The 27,025-nt window shown below is 38.7% G+C and overlaps 1 protein-coding gene across 1 annotated transcript in view; it reads left to right on the forward strand.

The window, feature by feature from the left end:
- Positions 1-14,109, forward strand: part of CLMN (calmin) — a 75,204-nt gene extending 61,095 nt beyond the window's left edge. Inside the window, exons 5-13 of the mRNA XM_086748936.1 lie at positions 667-759; positions 1,969-2,159; positions 4,236-4,429; positions 5,400-5,482; positions 6,934-8,238; positions 9,286-9,467; positions 11,004-11,064; positions 12,116-12,177; positions 13,730-14,109. Of these exons, the coding sequence (XP_086605062.1) occupies positions 667-759; positions 1,969-2,159; positions 4,236-4,429; positions 5,400-5,482; positions 6,934-8,238; positions 9,286-9,467; positions 11,004-11,064; positions 12,116-12,177; positions 13,730-13,883 (2,325 nt within the window). The 3' untranslated portion in view covers positions 13,884-14,109. The remainder of the gene's footprint in view (positions 1-666; positions 760-1,968; positions 2,160-4,235; positions 4,430-5,399; positions 5,483-6,933; positions 8,239-9,285; positions 9,468-11,003; positions 11,065-12,115; positions 12,178-13,729) is intronic.
- The last annotated feature ends 12,916 nt before the right edge of the window (positions 14,110-27,025 follow it).

The raw sequence follows: 27,025 nt of genomic DNA on the forward strand, positions 1-27,025 counted from the left end.
TTTCTCAGTGATAAATGGGCTGTATGCTGGGCTTTAACTCCATCTGGGTGCCATGTGCAGTACTGACAGATTCCTTGCTTCCTCCCTTCTCAATGGCCTTTGCCAAAACCAGGTGTGTGTTGTCTAAGAGAATAACATCCTGGTGTTGTCAGGTGGAAGAAACCTCAGTGTGGGAAAGGCTAGAGTTTGCTTGGATTAGGCAACCCTATCCTTTGCTAACCGATTTAATCAGAAGTTTGTGACAAGCTGTGTAAAGTGAGATAAACAAGACGAAAAGAGATTCACAGCAAAACAGAAGTAAGCAGATCTTATTACAATTTTAATTTTTGTATAATAATTTGCTCTTTACTTTTTAAGAATGGCATTCACTGGAGGAGGCACTATCTTGTTCCATTTTTGAATGAAGGAAACACATTTGTGGTCTTGAAGATGCAGAACTGGGCTCACTTCTGTTCTGCAGACTATGCTGAGGGCTTGGGATAAGAGTTTAGTGAGCGGCGTAGTTCTGATCAGGGTAAATTATCGTTAACACAATATTTCAGTCTTGCTTTTTGGCTGGCCAGTCAGTGGCAGAAGTGTTCTGGACATATCCAGCAGTCTCAGTGCATTTTTTGCATTTACCTTGTTTCTTTGAATTCGGCTCTGAATTTGTGATCTCTTCTACAGGTAAAGCTTGTGAGCATTGATGCAGCAGAAATAGCAGATGGAAATTCCTCTCTGGTACTTGGACTAATATGGAATATAATCTTGTTTTTTCAGGTAATAAATCTTGGAAAACTTTAATCATAAGTGAACAGTCTTCACAGTATCAATCTATTCCAGCTGAATACTGATTTTTAAATTGATTTTTAATCCTAAAGAACATAATTAAGCATGCTAAACTTGAGCTTTTCCCTCCTAATAGAAGCTAATTTTGTATCTGCAGCTGCTTTCATTTTACTTCATTGGACCTATGTTGGTGTAAATAGGAGACAATTTAAGCCCTTGTTTGACTTGGACCAGAATTAGAGCTTCAGATTACTACTTTCTCATATCTCCTGTGCCTTTTCAGGGTTCTGCTCCAGATTCCCTGGATCTGAACCAATGTTTTAGGTTCGGTTCCAGGTCACAGTTTATTTTCAATAACCTTTTCTGGATTTGGTCCAATGTGGTGGGAAATTCCATGCAGAATCACTGATCTCTGGAGACTTACTCAACATGGCAAAAATTTGCAACGGATGTAGAGGGCCAAATGAAAGATCTTGAAGGGCCTGGAACTGATAAAACTTATTTGAGCCTGAAAATTGATTTAGCCCCAGTCTTAGATTAAAACTGCTCCCTAATCTACACATGTTTTGAAAATGTCCTGCTCGACAATACCAACTTCTAATGAACAGAGAGATGGAAGGAGGGTTTCTGCAACTCTCCTAAGACTGTGAGGCTCTTCCATTCCCTTGGACTCATTTCTAAAATGGCTACAAGTTTAAAAAATAACCTCAAAGTTGCACTGGGCTTTCTCTCTCTGACTGAGCTCCTCAAGCTGAACAGTGCTGCACAGCACCAGTTTGGCCAGACAGGCTCACAGGCAGAGATGATGTGATCAGAATCTGGTGCCCTAGCAGCAGAGGGCATTGGGGACCTAAAGCAGCTCAGATATCAATGCTGACTGGGACAGGAGTGCTGCTGCTGGTCACCACTTCTTGACTGAAAATACTTCACTCAAGCGAGTCCTGTGACGAGAAAGAACGATTTCAGTTAAACTAACTTGTCTTTCAATGACATGGTTTTTTTTTTCTTTTTGTTTAATACAACTTTGCTGAGTTCAGACTGTGCAATACAAGTCGAGAGTTGTAATGGCCAGGTCTATAATTATCCCTTAAAATTCAGTTGTGGCACTGTTAGCTTTAAAGTTTGCGTGAAAACAAGCACTGAGTTCTCAGCGCAGCTGGTGTTAAACCAGAGTACCGTGTGTTTCGCATTTTATTACAGATTAAGGAGCTGACGGGCAACCTCAACAGGAACTCCTCCTCCTCCAGCCTGTCCTCCGGGCCCAGCGGTCCGGAGTCAGACACATCCCACCCCAGCACTCCCAGCGTGGAGAGAAACATGTCCATTACAGTTAAGGATCAGCGGAAAGCCATCAGAGCCCTTTTAATCTGGGTTCAGAGGAAAACCAGAAAGTAAGCTAACAAACCCTCATGGAAAAGTGTGCTTTGCCACCTGCGCTTTTGAAGCTGGATCACTTTTCTCTCTCCTGCCTCATGCATGTGTTACCACACGCTGTGGTTTCTTCTGCTTTCAAAGTTTGCAAGCGCGAGGTCTCTGCAGGGTGGTATATCACTATGGCCACGTGTCTACAGCGGCTCTCTGACCTTGGAGCCGTGAGCATGGCTTCATGATTTGAGTGTTAAATGTTAACTTGCACTAATCTGCTTGGTGCTATTTAAAACAGGATTGTTCCCTCCTCCCCCTACCTCCTGGCTTTCGTGCATTCTGTTTGATATTTTTGCTGATTAAAGGGTAGGCATAAACAAGAGGTGAACTGAAAAAATACATGTATTGGAAGACTTTAGCACCAGCCTTTTAAATTAAGCAGCAGCCTGGAGGGAGCTTCTCTGTGTGCTGCCAAGTGCCTTGAAGGACAGAACCCCTATTAGAGTCCCTCTTTCCTCAGAATTGAAGAGGGGAAGGGAGTGAATCTTAGGTCGCTTCTCATATACGTGTAACATTTGCGTCCATTTCCATTGCTCAACACATCTCTCTCCTCTTTAATAAAAAAACCAGTTATTTTGCCAAAGATTTTGTCTAGTAATGCTTTAACCTGCCAGAGTTCCTGTTGGGTTAAAAACCTTTAGTGTACGATGTCTAGTGCACATGTAAATGTTTGGAGTGTATTTTACCAATATTGTTATTTGAAGGGATGACTGCGAGAGAGTTTTAAAGAGGGCATGGGTCAAACTTACTTATGCAAGTTGGATAGCTGAATATTTGGCTTTTTTGTCTGTTGATTAATTTATATGTCCAAATCTGCCTGTGAACACAAATGTTCTGTGTCCAATGTAGAAAAGACAAATTTACATCTTAAATACTTGGTCCTGAGGGCGACATCATCCCTTGGTTATCTCCAGTGAAGCTAAGGGTGCTTGTTGTGCAGATAAATTTGCTCCATGGAGATCCACTGCTGTCAGTGTGGACCATAGAGGAGGCACAGCTTCAGTCCTGAAATAATGTGGATAATGTCATTATCAGGGAGGTGGTACAAGGAAAGCGAGGACCAGAGAAGTAAAGGCCATAGACTTTTCAGTCCAGTCAAAGAGTACAAATTGAAAACATCTAATAGGAGAAAATTGTTCTTGCAACTGTGCTATTAAAAACACAATTGCGTCATTATAATCCTGTTATCCAATGACCTGTGCAGAATTTTCTATTCTGGGGCTGTATTTCATTGCAAGTTTGATGGTTGTTTTTTCCTCCAAAACTTTGGGCATCTAACACGCATGTGGTTTATACATATACTGACACCATTTGCATTTGGCAAAGCACAGTCTTGTGCTATAGAAGGCCAAGTACACAGGAATGTGAATCATTTATGCTTATGTTTTTAAATACTTAAATGTTGGCAGCCTTCCCAAGCTATGGCATTAAAATGCTGGAGAGCAACAGAAACAGGAATCACAGAGACATTTGGTTTTGTGAATGTTAAATGTGGTTGCTGAGTTCTCAAGGGCTTTGTTTTTACCAACTGCTTCCTACAAGCAGGTTGATGTCAGCTGTTAGCCACACCAATCCAATCTGTGAATCCTTGTGTTTTGTGGATCTATTTTGTGTGTTTCAAAGTCCAACAAGATCTCAAATGTGATTAGTACAATTCAGCAACCTTTCTTTTAGTTTTCAGGAGTCATAGAATCATAGAACGGTTTGGGTTGGAAGGGACCTGTAAAGGTCACCTAGTCCAACCTCCCTGCAAGGAGCAGTGACATCTTCAACTTGATCAGGTTGCTCAGAGCCCCATCCAACCTGGCCTTGAATGTTTCCAGGGATGGGGCATCCACCACCTCTCTGGGAAACCTGTTCTGGTATTCCACCACTCTCATTGTAAAAAATTTCTTCCTTATATCTAGTCTAAATCTACCTCCTTCTATTTTAAAAGGAGTAATGTTTTTAAAATAGAAGGAGGAGTCTTTGAAGACAATGATGCCTTTACTTTGGATTTTGTAACACAACCACCCATGTACACTGTATGTAATTCTGTTTAGGTACGGTGTTGCAGTTCAGGACTTTGCCAGCAGTTGGAGGAGTGGCCTTGCTTTCTTAGCTATCATAAAAGCAATAGACTGTACACTGGTAGACATGAAGCAAGCACTGGAGAAATCAGCTCGAGAAAACCTGGAGGATGCTTTCAGCATAGCACAGAATAAGCTGGGTGTTCCTCGGCTCCTAGAACCAGAAGGTAAAATGCCTACATCAGCTTTGTTGGGTAACATTCAAACGGTGATAAAATCATGAATATTGCATTGTGATACCTACCAAAAACCTCCCAGCGATTAGGCTATTGATGTGATCAGTGTGTTGGGCTGATTGATAAGAAAAACAAAAATGGTCACTGGCTTGGAGTTGTATGCTTCCAGTCATATTTGTAAGCTCCTTGGAAGCAAAGATCTTACCATAGTTTTAGCTGTGCACACTGGTCCTGGTTCATGTTTGGATGCTATGTGACATCTGCATTACTGGCAGGCATTAATCACCACCCTGTTGTGCTGAGAGGGGTCTCAGTGCATTAGCCCCATTTCGTAATGCCTACAGTCTGCAGAGCCTAAATATCACTGGTTTGCCATACCAGGAAAATGGGTAGATACCTATTCAAATGTATTTGCATCTCCCAGTTTTTCCTTTACAATGCATATATACACATATATATTTATATATGTAAACATAAGTGTATATGTGTGCGTATAAATATGTGTATATAAATGGAGCTGCTTCTTGCAGTCTTTTTTACTGAACTCTACTAGACAGCTGTTAGGTCTTGATTTTCTGATTGAAAGCACAGATTGGTTATTTGTGCTTTGGTGGGTCACCTCTTAGAAGACTGGGCCATCCTGCTAAAAGAAAACCTCTGTGCTGGCACTCAGCAAGATTACTGCCTAATGATAGTATGAAGGTGGATGAAGAGGGACCCTGAGCAGGGTTCGGGATGTGTTTGGAAATAGGAAAAAATTAATGTGAGTCAGATATGCAGAACTCTTTGGAGTACCATCAACAGTGAAAAGGATTCCACCCTCTCTGATCTGTCAGAAAAAGAAAAGTGTTTGTAGCTGTTATTTCTCTCATCATAAAGGCAGGATAAATGTCTGATAATTTCCTCTGCAAGAGCATTTTAAAGCTGTGTTTGCTCAAGCCCCTTGTGTCTGTCTCCACAGATATCATGGTGGAATCACCTGACGAACAGTCAATTGTGACATATGTGGCACAATTTCTGGAACACTTCCCGGAGCTGGACGGGGTATGTGTTTACTCCTACATCACGTCATTTATTTAATTTGCCTTGCCGTACTTAATGAAGTCAGGTATTGCTGTATTTATCTTCTGGGTTTCTTTCTAAACTATTCAAAATAAACCACAGACTCAGATTTAATTTTACACATTTTTGTTAAATCCAGTCAAATGGGCTTTCAGTGGTGATAGCTAAAATGCTTTGTGTAGAATTGTGCTTTTAAACATTTGCATCCAGGTATAACTTTCAGAGGTTAGAACTGGTTACACAGGGCTCTACTACTGTGCTATATTAGTCTCGGGATAAGGCTGAAATTTATCCCTTCATCTGTGACGATCCATTTGACTTTGAATGTCATTTTGACTTCTTTTTTCTCAAGTTTGAGGGGCACAATCAATCTGAATTTAGTAGGTATCAGACACAAGATACCAGAGGCTGAATCTTGTCAATGCAGCAGGTAGAAGCACTCATTGTACTGCAGCTAAAGGACCAGGACTTTAGTGTAGACTTCATTGCAAATAAAGAATTGAGGGGCAAGCAAGGACTGACTGTGTTAGGGATTGACAAAGGTCTTTTGGAGAAACAGAGGATAAACTTATAGAGGAATTAAAGGATCGGAGACAGAAAACTTGAGGAAAAATGGGAAGTCCCAAGAACTGGAGAAGAGATCTGCATAAGCTGAAAAACTATTCTGGAGGCTGCTTGTATTTCCAGATAAACCTAGTTCAAATAGTCTTTTTGGTATGAAAGGGTTCCCAAGGGAACCAAGGGAACGGAGTATCCCTCGAGTATCTGGGTAAGTTTTTGTGCTAGAGTACATGCACGTAAATGATGCTTCCTACACAAAAGCATTTCTTCTCATTTCTTGACTGAATGTTCCCGTTGGTATATATTTTGTAGCTTATAAAATTGGTGGGCTTTACTAAAGTCAGTGGAATTAAAATTATTATAATAATCTAATTATTATTAGTAGATTAGATGAGGAATAAGATTTGTTGGCATTAAGACTTGTGGGCATTTTAATGGACAAAGAAGAAGCTGTCTTTATTTTTTAATCCAATCTGTTGGAATGGAATAATATAGTATATTAATGTATTTCACAATGGATTTAGTAGACTTGTTAGATTTATTTTATTCCCAGGCTTTGGGATTGTGTCAGAAAGCCAAGTCAGTTGTCTCCACAGGTGCAGCAAGGAAAGATGAATACATTGACAACGGGGGAGTAGGCTTGTCTGCATTGTAATCTTCCTGTACAAGTGGCTTCTTGATGTTGAGCTTTGTTCAAGTCACTAGACTTGCCAAATTGTTTTCCCTACTTTCAAAATAAGTGAGTCATTAATTGGCTATTCACAAGGCAATGGGATGATGGGCTAGGTAGTTATTCTTTCTGTAGTGTTTGGGAAAAGTAAAATGGTGTATGAGGTATGAGTTGTCTTTTAATGGTGTATCATCACTTATAGGAAGACTTTACAGATCCTGACAAGGAACTTCCAATTGAGTCCACGTACGTCCGCATCAAAGACTCACCTTCAGAAAAGGAAGGCAAAATCTTGATTTTAAGTGAAAGTGAAGAAAGAATGTATACTGTTAATCACGAAAGGAGTCATCCTGCTCCTCCAAAGGTTCATATTCATGACACCCCTGAAAGAATCCCATCAGAAACCATTCCTGAAAAATGTAATGGGAAATTGAATCAAGTGTTAGGTGATTCACAGGAAACGTCTGAAGAGGAGCCTCAGAGGCCTACCTCACTGAAAATTACAGGATCTGTCAGTTTTGAATCCAATTCCTCTTGGGAGGTTCTAAGTGATAAATTCATGTCGGGTGAAGGGGGCATATGTGATGATCCACTGAAACAGAATGATGACCTGTCTCCAGCTGTTCTGACAGATCAGAAAAATTCTGTTGACTCTTTTGAAGACTACTCTGAAGAATTAACTAAAGAAACCTCTACTGAATATGACAATGAAACTAAGAGCCTTTCAGCAAATACTTCTTCTTTGAGTCCATTATCCTGGACTTCAGGTATACTTACAGATGAATCTATAAATAAAGCAGAAGAGAGCAAACCCCAAACTTCAATTCTTTTACCAGAAGATACCTCAAAACAAGAAGATACACATAAGTATGTTCTTCATCTTCTAGATGAAGAAATACTGAAACTTCCACAAAATGAACATACAAAGCAATCACCCATCTTTGAGACAATAGAAACTAACCATTGTTCACTGAATGGTTCTAATCTCAAAAGCCAAGAACTATCTACACAGCATGAAACATCTGATGACTCTCTCTCAGATGTACCTAAAAATCCAGAGGACCTCGACAGCTGTGATGAAGCTGAAGTGCTACCTAGTTCTTCGAAAGTATCTGTAATACCCCACGATCTCTTTTATTATCCACATTATAATGTTCCCATATCAGCAGTTTTGGATGCTTACCTTGAGCCTTGCATTGAAGGCTATGGTACTGGAAATGACAAAGCTGCTTCTGAAACAGTAACAGATGTTCTACATGAGAAGGGTTTACCAGAACAGAACTACAAGGAAGATACTCCAGAGTCAGACTTAAGGAATAAGCTAGGTGCCCCCCCATCAGAAATGGATACTGAGAATCCTGAGAAGGGAACAACAGATATTAACAGCCACATGAATTCTTCTGATGAAAAAGAAGTGCCATTCTTAGTAGAAGAAGAGTTAGAAATTGAAAAAGATGGCAAAAAGGCTACCAACCATCAAGATTCAACTATTCCACAACATCCTGAGGTATTTTATTTTATTGTTACCAGCATTTCTTTGTGTATATATGGAAGATTAGCATCTGACCTCAATGGTTTTAATTTCCTTTCGTTTTGCAATGCTTTGAAGAAATATGTAAAATGTACTTGGTTTCCTGTCCCGTAGCACTGTTTGCCACAGCCCTCTGCTGGAATGTATGGAATTGCAGATCCCTGAGAAGATCTGACATTAAAAGAGAGGATAAGCTCTAATATTAATAGTACTGCAAAAATGTGAATTTTAATTATGTTTTAAAGTACTTTGAGGCTCCTGTATAATCCCTAGGCATTAAAGATTATCACAGAGGGTATTTTTAATAATCTGTAATGGGATGAACAGAAAGTAGTATTGCAGATATAGAAAGGATACAGGCAAAGGTAATTTTTATCTGAATCCAAATAAGCTTGCCTATAAAAACTTAAACTAATTTAAGTAGGATAAGTTACACAGGTAAAATGAAGGCTTGTCTATCCTGGTGGAGGAGAAAGAGGGAGGTTTTTTAGTTATTATTCTGTGTATTTGATTTAGCAATTTGCTACTGCGTCTCTTCTTGCAGACACTGATTTTAAATTGTCTTAAACATTTTCCAGCACAGTAATTTTAGGCATTGTTTTTCAGAAATGAACGTCCATTTAATATTGCCCTACATGTTGCTTAAAAAAGTTGCTTGGACATGTTTTGGCCCTCATACTTACTAGAGTAATGAAATCAATTTGCTGTTAGCTTCAAAGACTAATTGGGGATAGATTAAAAAAAACTCTTAGTGGATTACTTCAAAGAGCCATGCCATGTCATGACTTCTTATATAAAAAGAGCTAACAACTAATTATATGTATGTTGAACTGATGATACTTTATAGCTTAATGTATCTAAAATTATTTTCAAGAAATTAATTGCTTTTTATTCTCTTTAGTGAGACTTTCAATCTTATACTACATGCAATTTAGCATCTGAGTAGGCTACACCACTAAGACATTTGGAAGGGTGGAGAATCAGTCTTGTTGTCTAATGCAAAATGTTTCTTAATTTCAACAGGCCATAGTAGACCATCTGGAGGATTTACTGACAGCCACAGAGAGGCCAGAAAAAAGTAGTAACAGGGAGGAAAAAGGGAAAAATATGATCAAAGCAGAAAACTTACAGATCTCTGAAGTTGGCATTACTACTCTGTCACAAGATAAACTGGAAGAAATTGCTGATTGTCAGGAATTTACCAGGTATTTCACATTAACTTTGTCTTAAATACACCTAATTGGTATGAATGCCTGGTCTTCTGAAGTGCGTCCTGACCACTGGATGCTTCTTGTAGACTTCTTCTAGGACCAGTGCATTGGGACTCACTGGCTTCTTCCTGTGTTTCTCTTAAATATGTGAAATGATTCAGTGCTAATGGGACTTGATTTGACTTTGCTGTACAAACTTTGCTACACAAAACCCAATTGGAGCCCTAGTGCATTTTGAACATGGTGGTGTTATAACTATTTTCAACAGAAAGAGTGTTTTGTAACGTAGATGAAACAATTCATGTGCATTGTGAGACAATGTGGAAGTGTGACACTGCTTCATTCGAATGGATATTTGTTGGCCTTTTTTTCTGTCTATGACAAGTGAACAAGATTGTGGTAGGTTGACCTTGGCTGGCCACAAGTACCCACCAAGCCACTCTCTCACTCCCCATTCTCAGCAGGATGGAGGCAGAAAATAAGATTAAAAACTCATGGGTAGAGGTAAAGGCAGTTTAATTAAAAAAAGCAAAGGCCATGTGTGGAAGCAAAGCAAAAGGAGAAAAATAAAATAAAGAAATAAATAAAAATTCTAACTCTCATCAGCAGGTGATATCCTGGGAAGTAGGGCCTCAGTAAGTGTAATGGTTGCTTCAGAAGACAAATGCCTTAATAATGTGTGTGTGTGTGTGTCCCTCAGCTAACTTCCTGCATTCTCTTAGTTCTTATTGCTGAGCATGATGTCATATGGTATGGAATATCCCTTTGGTCAGTTTGGGTCAGCTGTCCCAGCTGTGTTCCCTCCCAGCCTCTTGGCCAGCCCCAGCCTACTGGCCTTTGGGGCAGGGGGACGGGAGAGACAGCCTTGCTGCTGTGCGAGCGCTGCTCAGCAATAGCTGAAACATGGGTGTGTCATCAGCACCATTCCAGCTACAAATACAAAGCACAGCACTATAGGGGCTGCTGTAGGGAAAGTTAACTGCACCCCAGCCAGACCCAGTGCAGACACCCTCAGCTGATTTTACACCATTCACTTCTGTTCCCTCTTATGTTCCCATTTAGTTCTTAGGTAATGTATTTGAGTGCGACGTGAGCTGTAATTTGTTGATGCTTATCACTATAGCACTCTAATGAATTTGAGTGAGTTTGCTTAGAAAGCCTCATTCTCTCCTTCAAGCTTTCTGTTCCCTGCAAGATCTGTCAATTTTCTATTTATACAGGCAGCCATAAAACCTGGGGTATACTCTCACTTAAACATCAATGATGTCAAAGGTAGAAAAACCCTATCAGATACCTTTTTTTTTCACAAAAGATGCCAATTTGAGCATATGGATTTTTTATCACGGGTCAGATTTTCCCAAAGCTATTTTTTATAATGTTACTGATAAATTCAAGTCCGTATTCTAACAATGCACATTTGTGTTTTTGCATAGCTTAAAACTAGCATGTGCAATTGCAATGTCTCTCTTTGAAGTCAAAACAAAACTTGGCTTTATGAATTTAAAAACTTTGCTTTTACATACATTTCAGAACCAGTGGCAGTGATTCCATCATGTATCTCCGAAAAAGATCTCCTAATACCTCTGAGGAGGTAAGTATGTGGAAATTTACCTATGGCTGTTTCTCTATTTCTCTTAAACTGCAAAAGTTCACATACTGTAAAAGAGTCTACTGCATATATAAAGTTCTGTGATAATACAAAAGCCCTGTGACTTCTAATAGTTTTAGTGCCAAAACAAAGCACAGCTGAAAAGCTTTACTGAACTCTCCTAAATATAGGGAACTGAACCTTACTGAACCTGGAACAAACCCACAAGGGAGTATCTATTACTACAGTGAAATTTATTGTAACTTTGAGGCTTCATCATCACTGTATAGCTGCAACATTTTGCTGCTTTGAAGCTGCCTTTTTTTGCTGCTCCAGTTTCTTTTAGTTTGTGCGTTCTCTGTATGTATGTTGGTGTCCTGGTCACAGCCCTGCAAAAATGCTGGGTGTCTGCTGAAGTGCACTTTCTGTGAGAGACTGGGCTCTTTCCCTGTCCTTCATAGGAGCAGTGTATTACGTTATCTCAATAGCAGCAGCTAACCCTGACAGGATTTTAGTTGTAATGTGAAACTGCATCCTTAACGGCAGATGTAATTTACACTGGTTTCTTGAGAGCACACTATACAACTGGGCTCTGGATTTTTAAGTCAGAAGGAAGGGACAGCATCCGCAATCTGGGCACACGGAGCAAGGATAAGAATATGGCTCTTTTCAGCACAAAATAAAATTCTGACCATCTTGGAGTTTTAAAGAAATGCTGCCACCAATGTTGAATGAAACAGGTTTCACACAGATGCTTTAGTTTTGCAACGCTGCCAGAGCTACTAGAAATATATATGAATGAGGGGAGCTTTATTCAACTGAATGAAAGCAGTTGAAAGAAAAAAAAAAATCTTATTTCACAACTTTTTTCCTTTTCTCTGTGTGCATCAGACGCAGTGGTAGATGTGCAGGCAGGGAATAAATTCATATGCACACTTTCATTTTATTTGAGCAAACGTTAAGACATGCTTTGCATAAAATACACACACAATTACCATCTTTGTGAGATGCTGATTTTTTTTTTTTAATCTAATCTATTCCTGATTTGTTTAAGGAAACCTGTGGTGTAAATGAACAGAAGATGACAGATATGGGTGAAAATACATTAATCATCAGGTGAGTTGTTCTTATTCAGACAAAGCCTTTTGCAAGGATTCCGTAACTCCTAGGTACTTTTAACAATGTTACAAAGGGAAATGAAAATTAAATAGAGTGTAGAGACTGACTGGATGTCTTGTGTAATGGCTCAGAGTCCATTATTTCCCATAAGTGTAAGATACAAAACTTCTTGATTGCTCAGTCTACCCTTTGACTAAAATGCTTTTTCTTAACTTGAAAGATCCAGCTATCTAAGCAGGATTGTGACCCCTTTCCCCACATGGTGGATATTTCACACCAAGAGTGGGAGCACTTCAAATATGAGGCCCCCTGCCAGTGATGACTCTCTCCAGGTTTGGAAGACTGTCAAGACAATGTTTAGTGTGGTCAGTGCCAGGGAAGGGTGATACTGCGGTGGAGTTCTGGCCTCTGTTAGAGCACCTATGAGTTTTTATAATTTGTATGTGTGTGCAGTTTAGACTTAGGATGATGGATCCTGAATGCAGTGTGTGTATCCCTTTGGTATGAGGGTCTACATTACATCTCTGTAAGAAACAAGGATTGCTTTATATTTTCCCTCTCAGTTGGTACTGAATAGTACCTCCCAGAACTTCTAGTTAAAATGACAGTTGCATTTAAATGCAGAAAACACAAAACATATTATCAGGATCGACTGTCCTGGTTTAACTTACGCTTCTGTTAAAAAAAATACATGAATAGCTGTCACAGTTATGCCTATTTGCAGACTGCTGATATTGAGCAAGTTTTGTTAACACTCAGATATATATCCAGTATAATATCTGAGCAAGTAGGATGCCCCAAGACAGAAAGCGGCCTGTTTCAAAACAGGCCAAAAACCAGTTTTTCTCGGAAAGCAGATTAAAAAGAAAAGTCTATCAGAGAGTGATTCATGTAGTATTATAAAATGAGTGTACCATCTTGTGCCTTTTAAAATAAGACCTTTTATTGTCTTTGTGAGTGCACAGTGATCATGGGAGAGTCCGTTGAGCTTTGCCTTTATGAACTGCAACTGGAATTTTGAAAAGCTGGAATTCTGGAGTTGTCCTACAAAACCCCACCTGCTATGTGGTTTCTGGAAGTCATGAGCTTTTGCTGTTTAATATTCTGGTGTCTAACATGAGGAGCTCTGAAAGTAGATGATTTGAGGAAAGTACATAAAGACAGATAAAGTGTATAAATAAAAATGTGCAAGTCTGGTATGTGCTGCCCAGAGCTATGCTTACTGTTCTGAATATAAAAGAGCATCTTTTTGACTGATGGAAATCACCTTACGTCAAAGGACTGTACTGTGATGGCATGTATTTAAACTACCTGAGAATGTGAGCAGAGTTTTCAGAGGATTAATTGCTATGTACATTGGTTCCTAAGGAAACACACTGCTAAAGCCCATTATGCACCTCCTCGTCTAGCTTGGACTCCAGCTGATTAGATTGAAATGGTGCATCAAACCACTGTCTTTAGTCCGCCCTCTGATCTTTACAGTAAATATTAACAGTGAGAGTTTTTTCTTCTTTTTCCTGCCTCTTACCAAATTCTCTCCTGTTTTCAGGAAGAAAAAGGACTTGGAAGCTAGTGAGACTCCAGCACCAGCTCAGGAGATCACAGCTGTTGAGCAGCCAGAGCTATTCTACTTCATAATTTTCTTCTGGGTGCTGGTCTACTGCCTTTTACTCCTTCCACAGCTTCTTAGCAACAAAGTTTGATCTCTGTGAGGTGTGGAAAAATAAAGGACGGTGGCTGGATTGCTTTGTTTATCTACATATGAATATGTTCCTTCAGGTGAAGCACAAACAGAAATGTAGGACCTGGTTTTTGTGTTTATTATCAGGTTGCCTCAATTCCTCTACTGTTGTGCTATGACAGTGTCTAAGCACATTTTATATTATGATAATTGTGTAAATATATATAAAAATGACCTGATTTAGTAGACGCGATTTTGTACATTTGTGCCTTGCTTTATAAGATGCTAAAGAAAATCAGATAATTATCAGTAGAAATAAGAAAAAATCAGAGCTCTAGTCCTCAAAAATTATTCCTCTGGCTTCATTTACTTACTTAGGGACGTAAGGCCTGACAGCTGTGGAAGAGAGGTGGTGTTGACTTGCCCATGAATCTGGCCCACCTGCAAGGGCAAGGCTTGAATGCTTTTTTCATGGAATTCTTGGAGAGAGCTAGAGGCAGAGCAGAGCTGTAGGTGGTGGAACATGCTGACCCCAGCAAATTATTACAGTTCTAATGGCAATCTGGTGCAGCAACAAAATCAGATTGAGGGTTACTTGTATAGGGGAGTTTGGTGTTTTAGGATTTAAATTCGTTTTTATCCTGCACCTTTTGTTATGTTTAATTTGCAAGAATAAATTGGGTGTGGAGAAGTGTGAAGAACACACACGCTAGCTGCTTCTTAGAAGGGATCATATGGGAAATCTTAGCCCAGAAACTTCTGTAGCGAATACCTGAAGAAACAGACTTCGTATGTTACTGATGGTGGCCATCTTTGAAAAGTTGTTCAACAAGCTAATAATTTTATCAGGAACAGATACCACGGTTTTGTAGTTTGGTTTTTTTTGTTGTTTTTTTTTTTAAGTACCTTACTGCTTCTTACTGTTTCCTTGTCTCTGCTGCTTTTACTTACCAGATCATGTGAAGATTTCTTTTTTTTTGAGACACAAAAAAAATAATAGGTAACCTAATTTGCTGAGGCTACTGTTAAGGCACAAGTGCATAGTAGAAGGATTAGAAATACCCTTTAAAAGTCCAAATCAATAGAGAAAGAAATGGCAGATGTAAAACTAAATACAGAGAAATGCTGACAGCTGGTATTGACTTTCTAGTGCAACTGAAGAGACTCCTGTGGCTTCTCCATAGACACAGTGGAGCCACTTCTGCATCTTGTAATTTCTGTCCGCATCAGTGAACACTTCAGGATATTTGATTGAGGGGTTTTGCCAGAGGAGGTGTACCTGTACGTTACAGGACAAAAGAGAAGTCTTCAAATTCAATTTAACAGCAGTAACTTTTCTCTGTGTGATTTTTAGTGAAGTCACTATTTTTCATTGGCGCATTTTTAGTTTCATAGTATGCTTTCTGAGACTATGTCATTTTGCTGCTTCCACTTGAAAATTTGTAAGGTTGACTGCAATGCACTTCATGAAATGAGGGGTTTCATGATTTACGTTGAGTGGAAGTTACAACACGTGGTTGTAAGTTTTACATATTCAATTTCAGCATAAGGCCTATCTCTGCCCTGGCTTAGTTTTCAGCTGAACTAATATTACCTGGGGTCAGGACACTTACGAATATAGATAGTAATTTATTTGCAGGTATTTAAAACCTATTTGTAGTTACGTCATCTGCTGAGGAAATCCTAACTGTTCATCACACTTCTCTTTTTTATAAACTTTTTATTTCCCTGGGATTTTTATTCCAAGTTGCAGTTAGAATTTGATAGCAGCAGTGCATGGCAGATCTTAAACATTGAAGGTAAAAATCCAGTTAACAGAAAGCTGAAATCTTTTCTATTCTGCCCTATCACCATTGATTAGAGCTGGATTCACCCCATGAACCTAAAAATAAGATCCTTTGTGCTTGGTGAGGAACAGATCCAAGCTTCCCAACTTAATTCAGTGTAAATCAACAGAAGTAAAAAAAAAAAAAAGTCTTTCATCTTGCTGATTAAAATCTTCAGCATTTTGAATCACCTGATTTTGTCATGCATGAACCTGTTTGTGCTTGTTGGTGAAGAGAGTGATACTTTCTTCCAAAAGAAAACCTATGTTAGAATTTCTGAAGATGCTTTCTTGAAGTAGGCTAAAATATAACATTGCAGGGCTGGTGCTTTTTCTCTGAAAGAATAAAACTTAATACAAGAAACTTTACATCCTTATCCTGAAAACCAGTGAATGGCTGGGGCATGGCAGCTATTCAATAGTAGCAAGTAGCAAAGTACGTTAGTTTGAAGCAAAAGTGTTGACAGCTCTTCATTATGTGCCCCTCTTCATAGGTTCCTTTGGTTTATGACAACTTTTTTTGAGCCTTTGTGTCTTATTCTCTGGTTCTTCCATGTTTCTTGGTCTTCAGCAGAGACTATCTGGATTACAGTCCCCTCATAGAACTTTACAGCTATCAAAGTTCAGTCACATAAAATAAGCTCCCTTCTTGTCTTCTCTCCTTCCTCCCAAGAAATTTAATCAGAATGAGGAGGTGTTTGGATGTCTTATCTAAACAACTGACATCCATAAGGAATGGAAAAGTGAATGGGAATGCACTGATGCTGGCAGCTTCATTACACAGTATTTTATTCCAAGAGGGAGAAAATCTAGGGTTTTCTTTCTTGCCTCCCCCTGATGGACATTGACTGAAGCCGTGAAATTAGCATTTGAAATATCAAACCGCATCCAGCAATTGTCTTGATCATCTCACCCAGTATTTAAACTGATGTACGCTTTCCAGCCTATCCCATTAAGAGATGGAGATTGTTTCTTCCATGCAAAATAGATGAAAAAAAATTCTACATTAGTCTATGATACTTTGTATTGTTGCTTTCCATATTTGGGTTTGTTTGGTTGAGTTTTTGCTCTAACAGAAGCAGTCTACCTTACTCAGCCATTCCATGGGTACAAAGATCCAGGGTAAAGGGTTAGGAGTGATTATACCGGTATGGTCAACCGTGCATGACAAGAGACTGAACTCTTCACTTTGGCCATCACTTGGAACTGCAAAAAATGACATTTGCACGAGCAGCAGCTTCCCCCACTTAAACTGTCTTGTCAGCCTGCATCTCTTCTTCCACAGTGCGAGATCCAATCCCTCAATGCAAGTGCCCTGTTCTGAAAACACTGCTTGTTGTTAGACTTTGTGTCCTATTCTGAGCTTGCAGTCTAAAAGCCTGATTGTGAAGCATTCACTATGGCAAAGCCCGTTTTAACTTACTGGCTTGAGGTAGCAGAGGTTTTAAAGGCTGGTGGGCAATCTGTCATCTATCCATTTTCCAACAGATGTGTGCACTATCTGAATAAGGAAGTTTTTCCTGAATTTTTGCCTGGGTTTTTGAAAAATGCTAAGCTTGACCTGACCACATTTGTTATTTTGATTTAGCAGCAGAATTCAGATACACAAGGGTACCCATCTGTGAAGACAGTTTCTAAAAACCGTTGTTGTTAAGCAAATGTGTGGGTGGCAGAGTATTGTGAAGTGTAAGTGTCAGGAAGTGCTTGAGGATCACTGGGTAAAGGATGTTTGGTGTTCACAGAAGCACCATTAAAGACTTGAGAGGAAACTATAATAGGATGGCTCAATGTTATCATAGTCACGTAACTTAACTGCAAAGTGTTTCATCGTGACTTTATAGGAAGTGCAAGGAAAGATACGCTATTAAAGACAGAATTCCACTAAACTTTATGGGGCAGATGTCTTAGAATTGAAGAAATGAGTTAAACAGTCACATAATCTACAAACTGAACTGAATATAGCCTTTGCCTAATTGTAGGAAATGATCAATGCAAAGATAGGGCAAGCATAGATTACAGTAAAAAAATGACAATCACTTTTCAATGCCATGAATATTTTTGATGGATTGAGCTCTAAAATGTATTTTTATTGAGTTTCTAGATTGTAATGAATGTGTCTACAGAATTTTATGCAAAGCTTGAGAGTTCAGCTGTTTTAAAATGATTTTTTTATATAGCAGTGATTATTTTATCTATATATTTAATAGAACTGTAAAACCATTTTAAGAGTACATGTAAAATTCTATGTATGTGACATGATTATTTATTAATTATAACTCATGAGAATGACCATTAAGCTATGCATCAGTTGTGTCATCCATTTTAAAACTGGAAACGGCAAACAGGAGAAGAGTTTTTAGTGAACAGTAGACTTGAAAAACATGGGAGATGACTGAATACAATTGTGTGATTCTTAAAGCTGCATAGCAATATGTCATTTTGTGATGTTAAACTTTCAGCTGAAGTTGCAAAATATACTGAGTGATTAAGCTACTTTCTTCCATTAAAAGTTCCTGAGGCTGAAATTTCTACATGTTGATATTTGATGTCTAAACACACTTAAATCCTCTGCGTCTTCTGGAGACTGTCAATTTACTCCAGCTCAGTATGACTGTAATTTCTTTATCCAAGTAGTGCTCCATTGAGTGTACAGGGGTACTATGCAATACCCAGTGTGGTTTTTTTAGGGTTTTCTGCACCAGTCCCCACAGAATCAGAGCTTTATAAGATTAATTTGGCTAGTGTATATTCAGCCGTCTAACAAGACAATAGTTATAATAGTGCATTATCACTTATGCTAGCTTTAAGTACTTGGAGTCCCTTTTTGCCAAGCGCAAACTTGAATGCATCCAGTGATGTGTTCAGTTCCTCTACTTCTGTGGAAGTCAATGCAACGCATCTGTGTGCTAAGCACGCATTACAGGATCTGGCCCTGAGGGGACTTAAAACAACATTAATCACATAGGCCAGGAAGCAGCTGAAGCCTATGCATTGCCCTTAGCGCTGGATCATCCCAAATCCAGTGTGCACAAACAATGCCACTGACTTCAGTTAACCCCACTGTACGCATAGCATTTGTTTGCCTAAATTCTGCAGGATCAATCCTCTCGTTCTAGGAAGTTAACATCTACTTCCATTTTTTTTTATTAAGAGAACAGCAGCGGGGAACAAATGGCTGGAAGACAGGGGTGAGGTTACAGGCTGGAATGTGGCCATGAAAGTTCCCAAACTGCTGTATCTGAAAGCTCTTACCCTGACAATAGGTTGCCTGCTCTTTTCCAGTGAGCTAATAGGCAGTGGATGTGAATACAGGTTAAAACCCCCTAAGTTTCTGTATTTTCACATTGTGTGGGGTTTTTGTCAGGTAAGTAACATGAAATTCTTCCCCTCAGCATACCAGTGATAACACTAATTTACAGCTGCCCAACTTATGATTGTTCATGTTCCAGGTTTGTATCTAAACAGGACTTGCAGTATGGCTTGTGCCCACCCACACCACCCCAAGATCATAAACGTATTCATGCAGGAGGATGGGAAGTATCTGCACATTAAATGCTACAGAAAAGTAATATTCTCAACAGAATAGCTTGCTTACTTTGTCTATGACTTGACACAACTCTGGAGCTCACAAAGGGTAAAAAATTAACCCTTTCATTCTGAAGTGCTATGTCCATTTCAGGGTTATCTTAATTGAAACTGTGCAACATCAAAGTATTCCTTTCCTCCTCTAAATGCAAGATGTGGAAAATGTCCTTCCACCTCAGCGGCACTTTTGATGACTCCTTTCCAGAGAGCTACTACTGCCGGTACTGGAAAACAAGAACTGTGTTACTTTCTCAGCATGAGGGCAATGTCTTAAGTTTATGTCTCTGAAACATAAAATTGGCCCCTGGGTGATTAATATACTTCTTTCTTCGTGAAAAGGTTAGAAGGGGCAATAAAAATAATTAATTTTACCTCAGTGAGAAATACTAAAACCTACCATTCCAAGAAAGGCTAGATCTTGGCCTTCACTGCTGTGTTCAGGTCAGGTAATATTTTATTCCCACAGTAGTTTAATTACTTTCACTGGGCCTTCCTGTAATCTCTTTGATTCATAGAATAGATTTGCTCTGTGTCCAAGGACCAATTTGTACAGGCAGGTCCTGATCGACAGCCATTATTACACTGTAACAGAAAATCGCCATTGTTTAGTTAGAAGTGACTGGTCTGATTTAAATCGAGTAACTTTCAAATTATATGCTGCTCATTTTTTGAGGGAAATAATGTCATTTTTTAAATGCCAAATCACTTACACGAGTCAAGTAAGTATTTTTATTGCAATAAAAAAATACAACTTCTGCTTTTGTCTTGAATGGAACATATTTTAGTAGGCATACCACTTTGTGCTATTGTATTCTGCTGTATAAAAAGCTGAAGGAAGTGTTTTTACCCTTCTTGTTAAAGTTCTCCAGTTTAAAATGAAATCTGTGAAGTGCTAGTTTGCTAAAGAGTTAGTGAGGGACTTTTATCCTGACAAAAGAATTTGAAAGTAAGGAACGTAATATTTAAAAGACATGATTCTCTTTGACAAGTGGTGAGGAATTACGGTTTTTTAAATGAGAACAAATGCTGGGAGGATTTGAGTGGTATCAAAAGATACACTGAAGGAGGTGCATTTTTGTGTATTTTCAAATACATTTCTTCTGAATGCTTTCAATCAGTGGTATGTATTGAATGTTTGCACTTACTGCTCAAAGCTAAGTTTTGTGAGAAAGAAAAATATTCTTCTGTATAGCTGGTACACTAGAAAAGAAAATCTTTTTAGAAACTGCTACGCTGTAACAAGAATAGTATTTACTAGTGAATAGTTCCACTTTATTTTATAAAATCTCTGATTTTGAAATAAATGGGCAGGCTTCCTGTTATAGTCTGTTATCCGTGGGTTCGTCCTTGTTCTGCCAAGAAAATATCTTCAAACATCTCATTTCAGGAGAGATCACAATTTTGTTCTTATTTTATTTATTCATTATAATCATATATATTTTATATGTATTTTACATATTATTTTACTTATGTATTCATTTTCATGCCCAGAAACGACACTCACTTTTTAGAAGAGAAGATCTCAATATACATAGCAAATTCATAAAGTGCATTGTTTCCCTACCTACCCAAAAAGTTACTTTTAATTTTGGAGGAAGAATCTAAACTTTTATTCCCGTCAACAAACAGAATGAATTTTAAATTTTTATAAAGATTTATTAATGTATTAATGCACAGAAATGGACATTATAAAGGCAAGCCATGGGAAAGCTAACTAAAACAGTTGTGCTGAATTACATACTGTTCCTACCATGCAGTTTATCCAGCTTGTTTCTATGTAAATATTTAGACTTGTGCATTAGTAAATTATTAGGTGCAGTACTGATTCATATTTACTATGTTCCTCCTCCTACACCTTAATTCCCTTTGCAGTATATGAGAAAAGGAAAATAAAGTACAACAAAGATGCAGTATAGTTCAGAATCAGCCCTGTGATCTATCTCCTGAAAAATATATTTAACCTGAATAAACGTAGAAAAAAAACCACTATATGAGGAATGGAGTAGGAGTGCTGCTTCTCTAAAAGTTTGGTGAGTATCATGGTTTAGGAATTGTATATGTTCCTCTATTCCTTCTACTAAATCAAATAATCTCACGTGTTTTCAATGTTTCTCACCACCCCTGGAGTAGCTGGTACCTGCCCATTGGACCATTCTCCCCCCACCTAATCCTTGTAGGTGGTAAGAGAATATTCATAATGCTGTTGAGAATTTGGGATATTTGGGTCCAGTCCTGTTAGCAGAGCTGAATTACAGAATCATAGAATAATTAGGATTGGAAGGGGCCTTTAAAGGTCATCTAGTCCAACCCCCCTGCAGTGAGCAAGGACATTTCCAACCACATCAGGTTGCTCAGAGCCCTGTCCAACCTGGCCTTGAATGTTTCCAGGGATGGGGCATCCACCACCTCCTCATTACCATAACTTTAAAATCTCTAGATACAATTTGAGACCAGTAGCTTTTATTGGTCTCATGAATGATACTTAAGTGGAGAATAAAAAGCTTGTGATTTTTATTTTTTTTTTACTGGGTTAATTTTTTGCACATGACACTGTGATTAGGAATTTGCAGGGGGACTGCGGGGTTGGGCCAAAGTTCAGATACACAAGATGGGTCAGCTCAGAACATGGGACTAGAGTAAGCTTTTACAAGAGTATGGGATCCAAATTTTAATTCAAATTCAAACATAGTAAGATAAGAATTGTTGGACTTGATTTCTTTTCACTGCTCTTGCATAACATTCACTCCAGTAGAAACTGCAAACATAATCTCCCTTATCCTTGCTGTGTAAACACAATTTTTGTAGCCTAGATGCAAATGCAGCATAGGAAACATATCCATCTGGATCACGGCAACAGTAAAGATAAGCACAGGGCGCATTTCAGATAAAGAACCATATGCAAGTACGCGTACCGAGTATGCACGCTTTGGTTGTGCAGGAGCCCAGACCTCCTAAGGATAACCTGTGGACATCACGCACACATTCTGGTTGCTAGTGTGTACTGAAACCTGTGTCCTCTCTTCAGTGCTTATTTTACCTGATTGGGAAACAAAAGCCAGCAGGGGCAGGAGTACCTTTGAATTTCTGGGCAGATATAACAAAACCTTAGACTGGAGCTGTGATTTCTATTAAGACATCAATATACAGCAATAATCTTCTCTTGAATTGCTATTTCTATTGATGTTATGAGGATTATTTCCAGGAGAGTTAATTACAGTAATTTATGAAATGCCTTCTAGTGACTAACTCCATTCCTTGGTACCACTGGCAGTTCTCTGTCCTTACCAAACTGTACTCTTTACCTTGGAATATCATGTAACATATGATCAAAGCAAAATGTATAGCTCCATCTGCTGTAAATACTTCAAATTGATTATTTTTTTGCATTACATTTTTATGGCTGATCTATACCCTGGGGAACTGATTTATCACTTTGCTGATACGTATTTTCTGCACGTTGGCAAGAATCAGCATAAATACAGCAGCTAAGATTGTTTATACATTGCAAAGTGGTATTCTTTGTTCTCAGGCAAAAAGGAGCACAAAAAAAGTGTGTATTTCAAGGACATCAGGAACTTTTGTTAATTATTGTATGATAGCTCTTTTGTACTGTGTCATTGCAGCTGCTTGTGAAATGCAGAAATTACATGGCTTGCTTAAAGTAATCTTAAGTCAGTTACGGATGAGAAGAGATTCCCAGTTACGCTTCTGCTAAGCAATGGCCTTCCACAACCAGGAACAGCAACACCTTTTTTAGGCAGTAGTCATCAGTACCAAGTCCCTGCATCAGAAGAGTGAACAAGTTGATATCCCATTTTTTATACTGATTTTAAAAGGTAGACTAGGAGTTTAAAGAGGTCAAAAAAGACACTAAAGCAGTTTAAAATATTCACGTTTCTCTTTCACTAGGGAAAACACCTTATTCAGAATTATGAAGTTGGGGTCACTGAAATGTGAAAGCATGCCTTTTTTTTTTTTTTTATAATAGTATCTTAGCGGGGGAACAAAAAGTTTCCGCAACCTAACACCTTTTAAAAATCTCAGCTCCAGTTTTAGAAATTGAATCTGTTCAAAATAGGTTCTTTCTTCCAACTTCCTCCTCCGTGATCATACATGCAGTTTTTTCTCTTAATACATTGCAGGTGTTACTATCAGCACTGTGCTTTAAAAGGTTTGCAATTGCTCTTTTCTGCAGTGATTCACAGCTGTGAACTGAAAAACCTGGTAGCCAGACTAGGGGCTGTTTGAGAGGAAAATCTCAAGTTAAATTTTCTGAAGTGGGATGCAGAATACACACTTCCTTTCCCGGACAGAAACTTGCTAACAATACTCTAGGCCATATTTTCTCACTAACTGCCAGCTTGTATCATTATTGAAATGGCGTGTGAGCAATGACAAAATTGCATCACAGCTGGTATCAACAGGAGGGAACAACAGAGGTCACCATTGTCTCGCAAGAAGGAATCTCTTCAGAGTCCATTTTAGAACCTGACAAGACTCCTAGAGCCAAAAAGCAGAAAGCCTGGTTTCTGCTGGCGTGATTACACGGTTCTATAGCATGAACAAAGACAATTACTTGTAACCTAGTGATTTTTTTAATTGCAATTTTCCTCTTTTCTAACCCAAACATAATTTTTTCTTACTCCTACCCAACAGGAAAAAAAAACCAGAAACAACCTCCCTCATCCCTTACTGATACAATTTTTTAAAAAGGAGAAGGGAGATAAATGTCTCTATTTTCCTGTTGTCTTACAACAGTTATCCCATTGAGTAAAATACCAGTATTTCCAGTACTAAAGATACGGGGACAGCTGGAATTTGGTACATTATTATGTATTCTGTTTGGGATTTTAATTAGTTGGGCTATTTTATTCTTTCTGCCCAACAGCCTGCTTACTTTCGTTTTATGGCTGTTTGTGTGGGTTTTACCAAACATTGAATACCAAGCAGTTTGAAATATGTGGATTTTTTTTAGACTTGTGTATCACATTGATGACTTCATCTTACTTTTCTTTAATAATCTTTGTAAGAAATTTGTGAAATCAACATAAAAGTCATTTTTTTTTTAATTTGGGCATAAACTCTGAAGGTTAGCTGTCCTGCAAGCATATGGCATAAAATATCCATTTCTTAGAATGGAGAGAAGATAGTGGCGATACAATAACAAGGAATAGCACAAATTTTATCCTAACTGTGTTTTTAAATCAAAAACTCCTGTCAGCAGACAGGCTCAAGGAGGAAGCAGCTGTGGAGAAAGACACCCTTTTTCAATATGAAAACAACTTCCAGGATTCTCCTGGCATTTGTGTTTTGTTTTCTGTGTTTTAAATATTCTGCTTGCCTTCTCTTTGAACTTACTTGAATTGGATAAAATTCATTACTTAATCAGGGCCTGCAGAGGATTAAGGAGTGTTTCTTTCTGCTCTATTTTATGTTAGAAATAATCAAGAATGCCAATTTCCTTCAGTACTTCAGCTAAAATTGGAAAAATAGACCCATATGTTCTGACAGTTCCCACTGGATAAGACTGAACAGCTGCTCTTCTTCCTAAGCTTTTGTCACGGGATGTAATTATTCTTCCATCCATAAAATCAGAAGGATGCCCCTTCAATGCTATAAAAATACTTAATACTCTAATATTTAACAACATAGGCATTACAGAGGATGTCCTCTAAAGAGCAACAGAGGTTTAAGCCAAGAAAATACTTAATTTGAAAATACCCTGGGCCTCTAGATCACTTTGAATCTGAAATAATTTTACTAAGGTTGGTTTAAATGAACCTTAGAGTGCTCCAGTTAGCTTTATCTTCTCATACCGACTTTGTAGGCAGAGTTACATTAAGGGAGACGGTAAGTTCCTGATAGAGTGCAGATGGAATGAGGGAGGCTGGACCTCCAGTGACAGAACTTCTGTTGCACACACATTGCCTTCAGCACAACTTAAAAGGGGAGTGGCTGGCCAGAAGTAGCTTTGCATTGCATTTGTGGTTGTCATCATTTTCTTTATTAGGCAAGAAGGACGATCTCCAGTCCTTGTGCAAGTATATGTGATCTCAGGAGACTGCTAACTTGGTCACCTGGCCTAAGACAAGGGTAACTGCTGCTGTACCTGCACACCTTGCAAGGTTTTGCAACAGAGTAAACAGGATCAGTGAAATACAGCACACAAGCAAATCCACCCTCCAGGGAAAGGAGGTGCCAGGAAGAGGCAGAAAGGGGCCAGCAATGTCTATTTACATTATTTAAAGATTTCCTTCCACGAGAGTGACCACATTGACCACATGTGGCTGTATCTTTACATTTTTTTGTGTGATTTGTGTGAGTGGTCAGTCCTTAGATCTGACCACTCATTAGCACTATAGGAAGGCCTGTTCTTCCAAGCTTTAAGTCTGTGTATCCCATCATGATGGTAAACTATGGTAAAATACAGTGGTGGTTTTTTTTTTTTTTCTTGCACAAAAAGCAAGCAAACTACTGAAAAGTCATTGAGCTTTTGGACATGTGTGTGAGGGAAGGACAAGGAGGAAGAGTTCAGCTTCAAAACTGAATTGTGCATTTAGCAGTTAGAATGACACCAAAATAAAGTGTGATCCCTAACAGTAAAGCTTTTCACCACTTACGTCCACCTTTTGGCACAGTTCGTTTTTCCATGTTCAGAAAAAAAAAAAACCAAAACGAAACAACAAACCCAAAACAACCCACAACCAAACCCTTTCTGTTGGTCAGCAATTTAATTTCTAAATAATATAAATGAAACCCTGAGAAGAAGGGCATCAAGGTAAAAAGGATGAACTATTAACTCCATGGAGGGTAACAGGATAATCTTACAGTGGAACATTGACAGTGACAAACATTCACTGACACTGCAGAAGACGAGCACAAAGCATTGAAGAACAAGTAGGGTGTTTTAAGACAGATGCAGCTTTTTCATGGTCGCTTCCAGACACAGCTCTTCAGGAGTGAAGCAGCAGTTTTGTGCTCCACCACTATTTAACAGATGACCAGATATTCAGCAGGACGATTCCTCTCTCATTTCATAAAACTGCCATTTATTTGGGGATGTGACAAGATGTGCGTGATTATTGCATTTCAGCTGATGATCCATCAGTACTTACACTAGGCCAAGTGACTTTCAAACTCCCAATTTGAATTTGCAAGAGTTACCTTTTCCACTACTTGCCCTAAGTGTCTGTCTGGTCCAGGCTGTGGCTATGGATCCAAGTCACGAGGTAATCAGGCCTGGAGGCTTGGTTATTAGCTACAACTCCATGAGGAGGGCTCAGTCTTCTCACCAGTCACAAACAGAGCGGTGTTGGTAAGCAACGCCACAGAAGGTGGGAACTAGGGAATTAACTGAGATTAGAATTCAAATAAAACTGCAACACAGCTCCAAATGTGTTAAGTTTTTGTAAACTGATACACTTCAGTCCTATGTCCTACCTTACTGACCAGTTCTTGACACTTAAAACTGAACTTTCTCCTACATCAAGCATTTTACAGCAGTTGTCTTGTGCTACAGCCCAGTTTAGGTAGATAATCTGTTCAGTTTTTTCATTGTCTTACAAGTTTCCTGACAGTTTTCCAAGGACACAGCTTGCAGATTTTTGTCAACTGTCATCAAAATAAAAGCTGGAAAATGGCAGCATGCTAAGCACAAGAGAAATTGTGTTCCCATGTTTCAGTATCATGCATTTGCTTTTGATTCTTCATCTGCGGCTGAAGGGTTTTGATGGCGGAAAAGTTACCCTGTATCA

The sequence above is a fragment of the Chlamydotis macqueenii genome, chromosome 5, assembly GCF_036417535.1.
Source record: "Chlamydotis macqueenii isolate bChlMac1 chromosome 5, bChlMac1.mat, whole genome shotgun sequence".
NCBI classification, from domain to species: Eukaryota; Metazoa; Chordata; class Aves; order Otidiformes; family Otididae; genus Chlamydotis; species Chlamydotis macqueenii.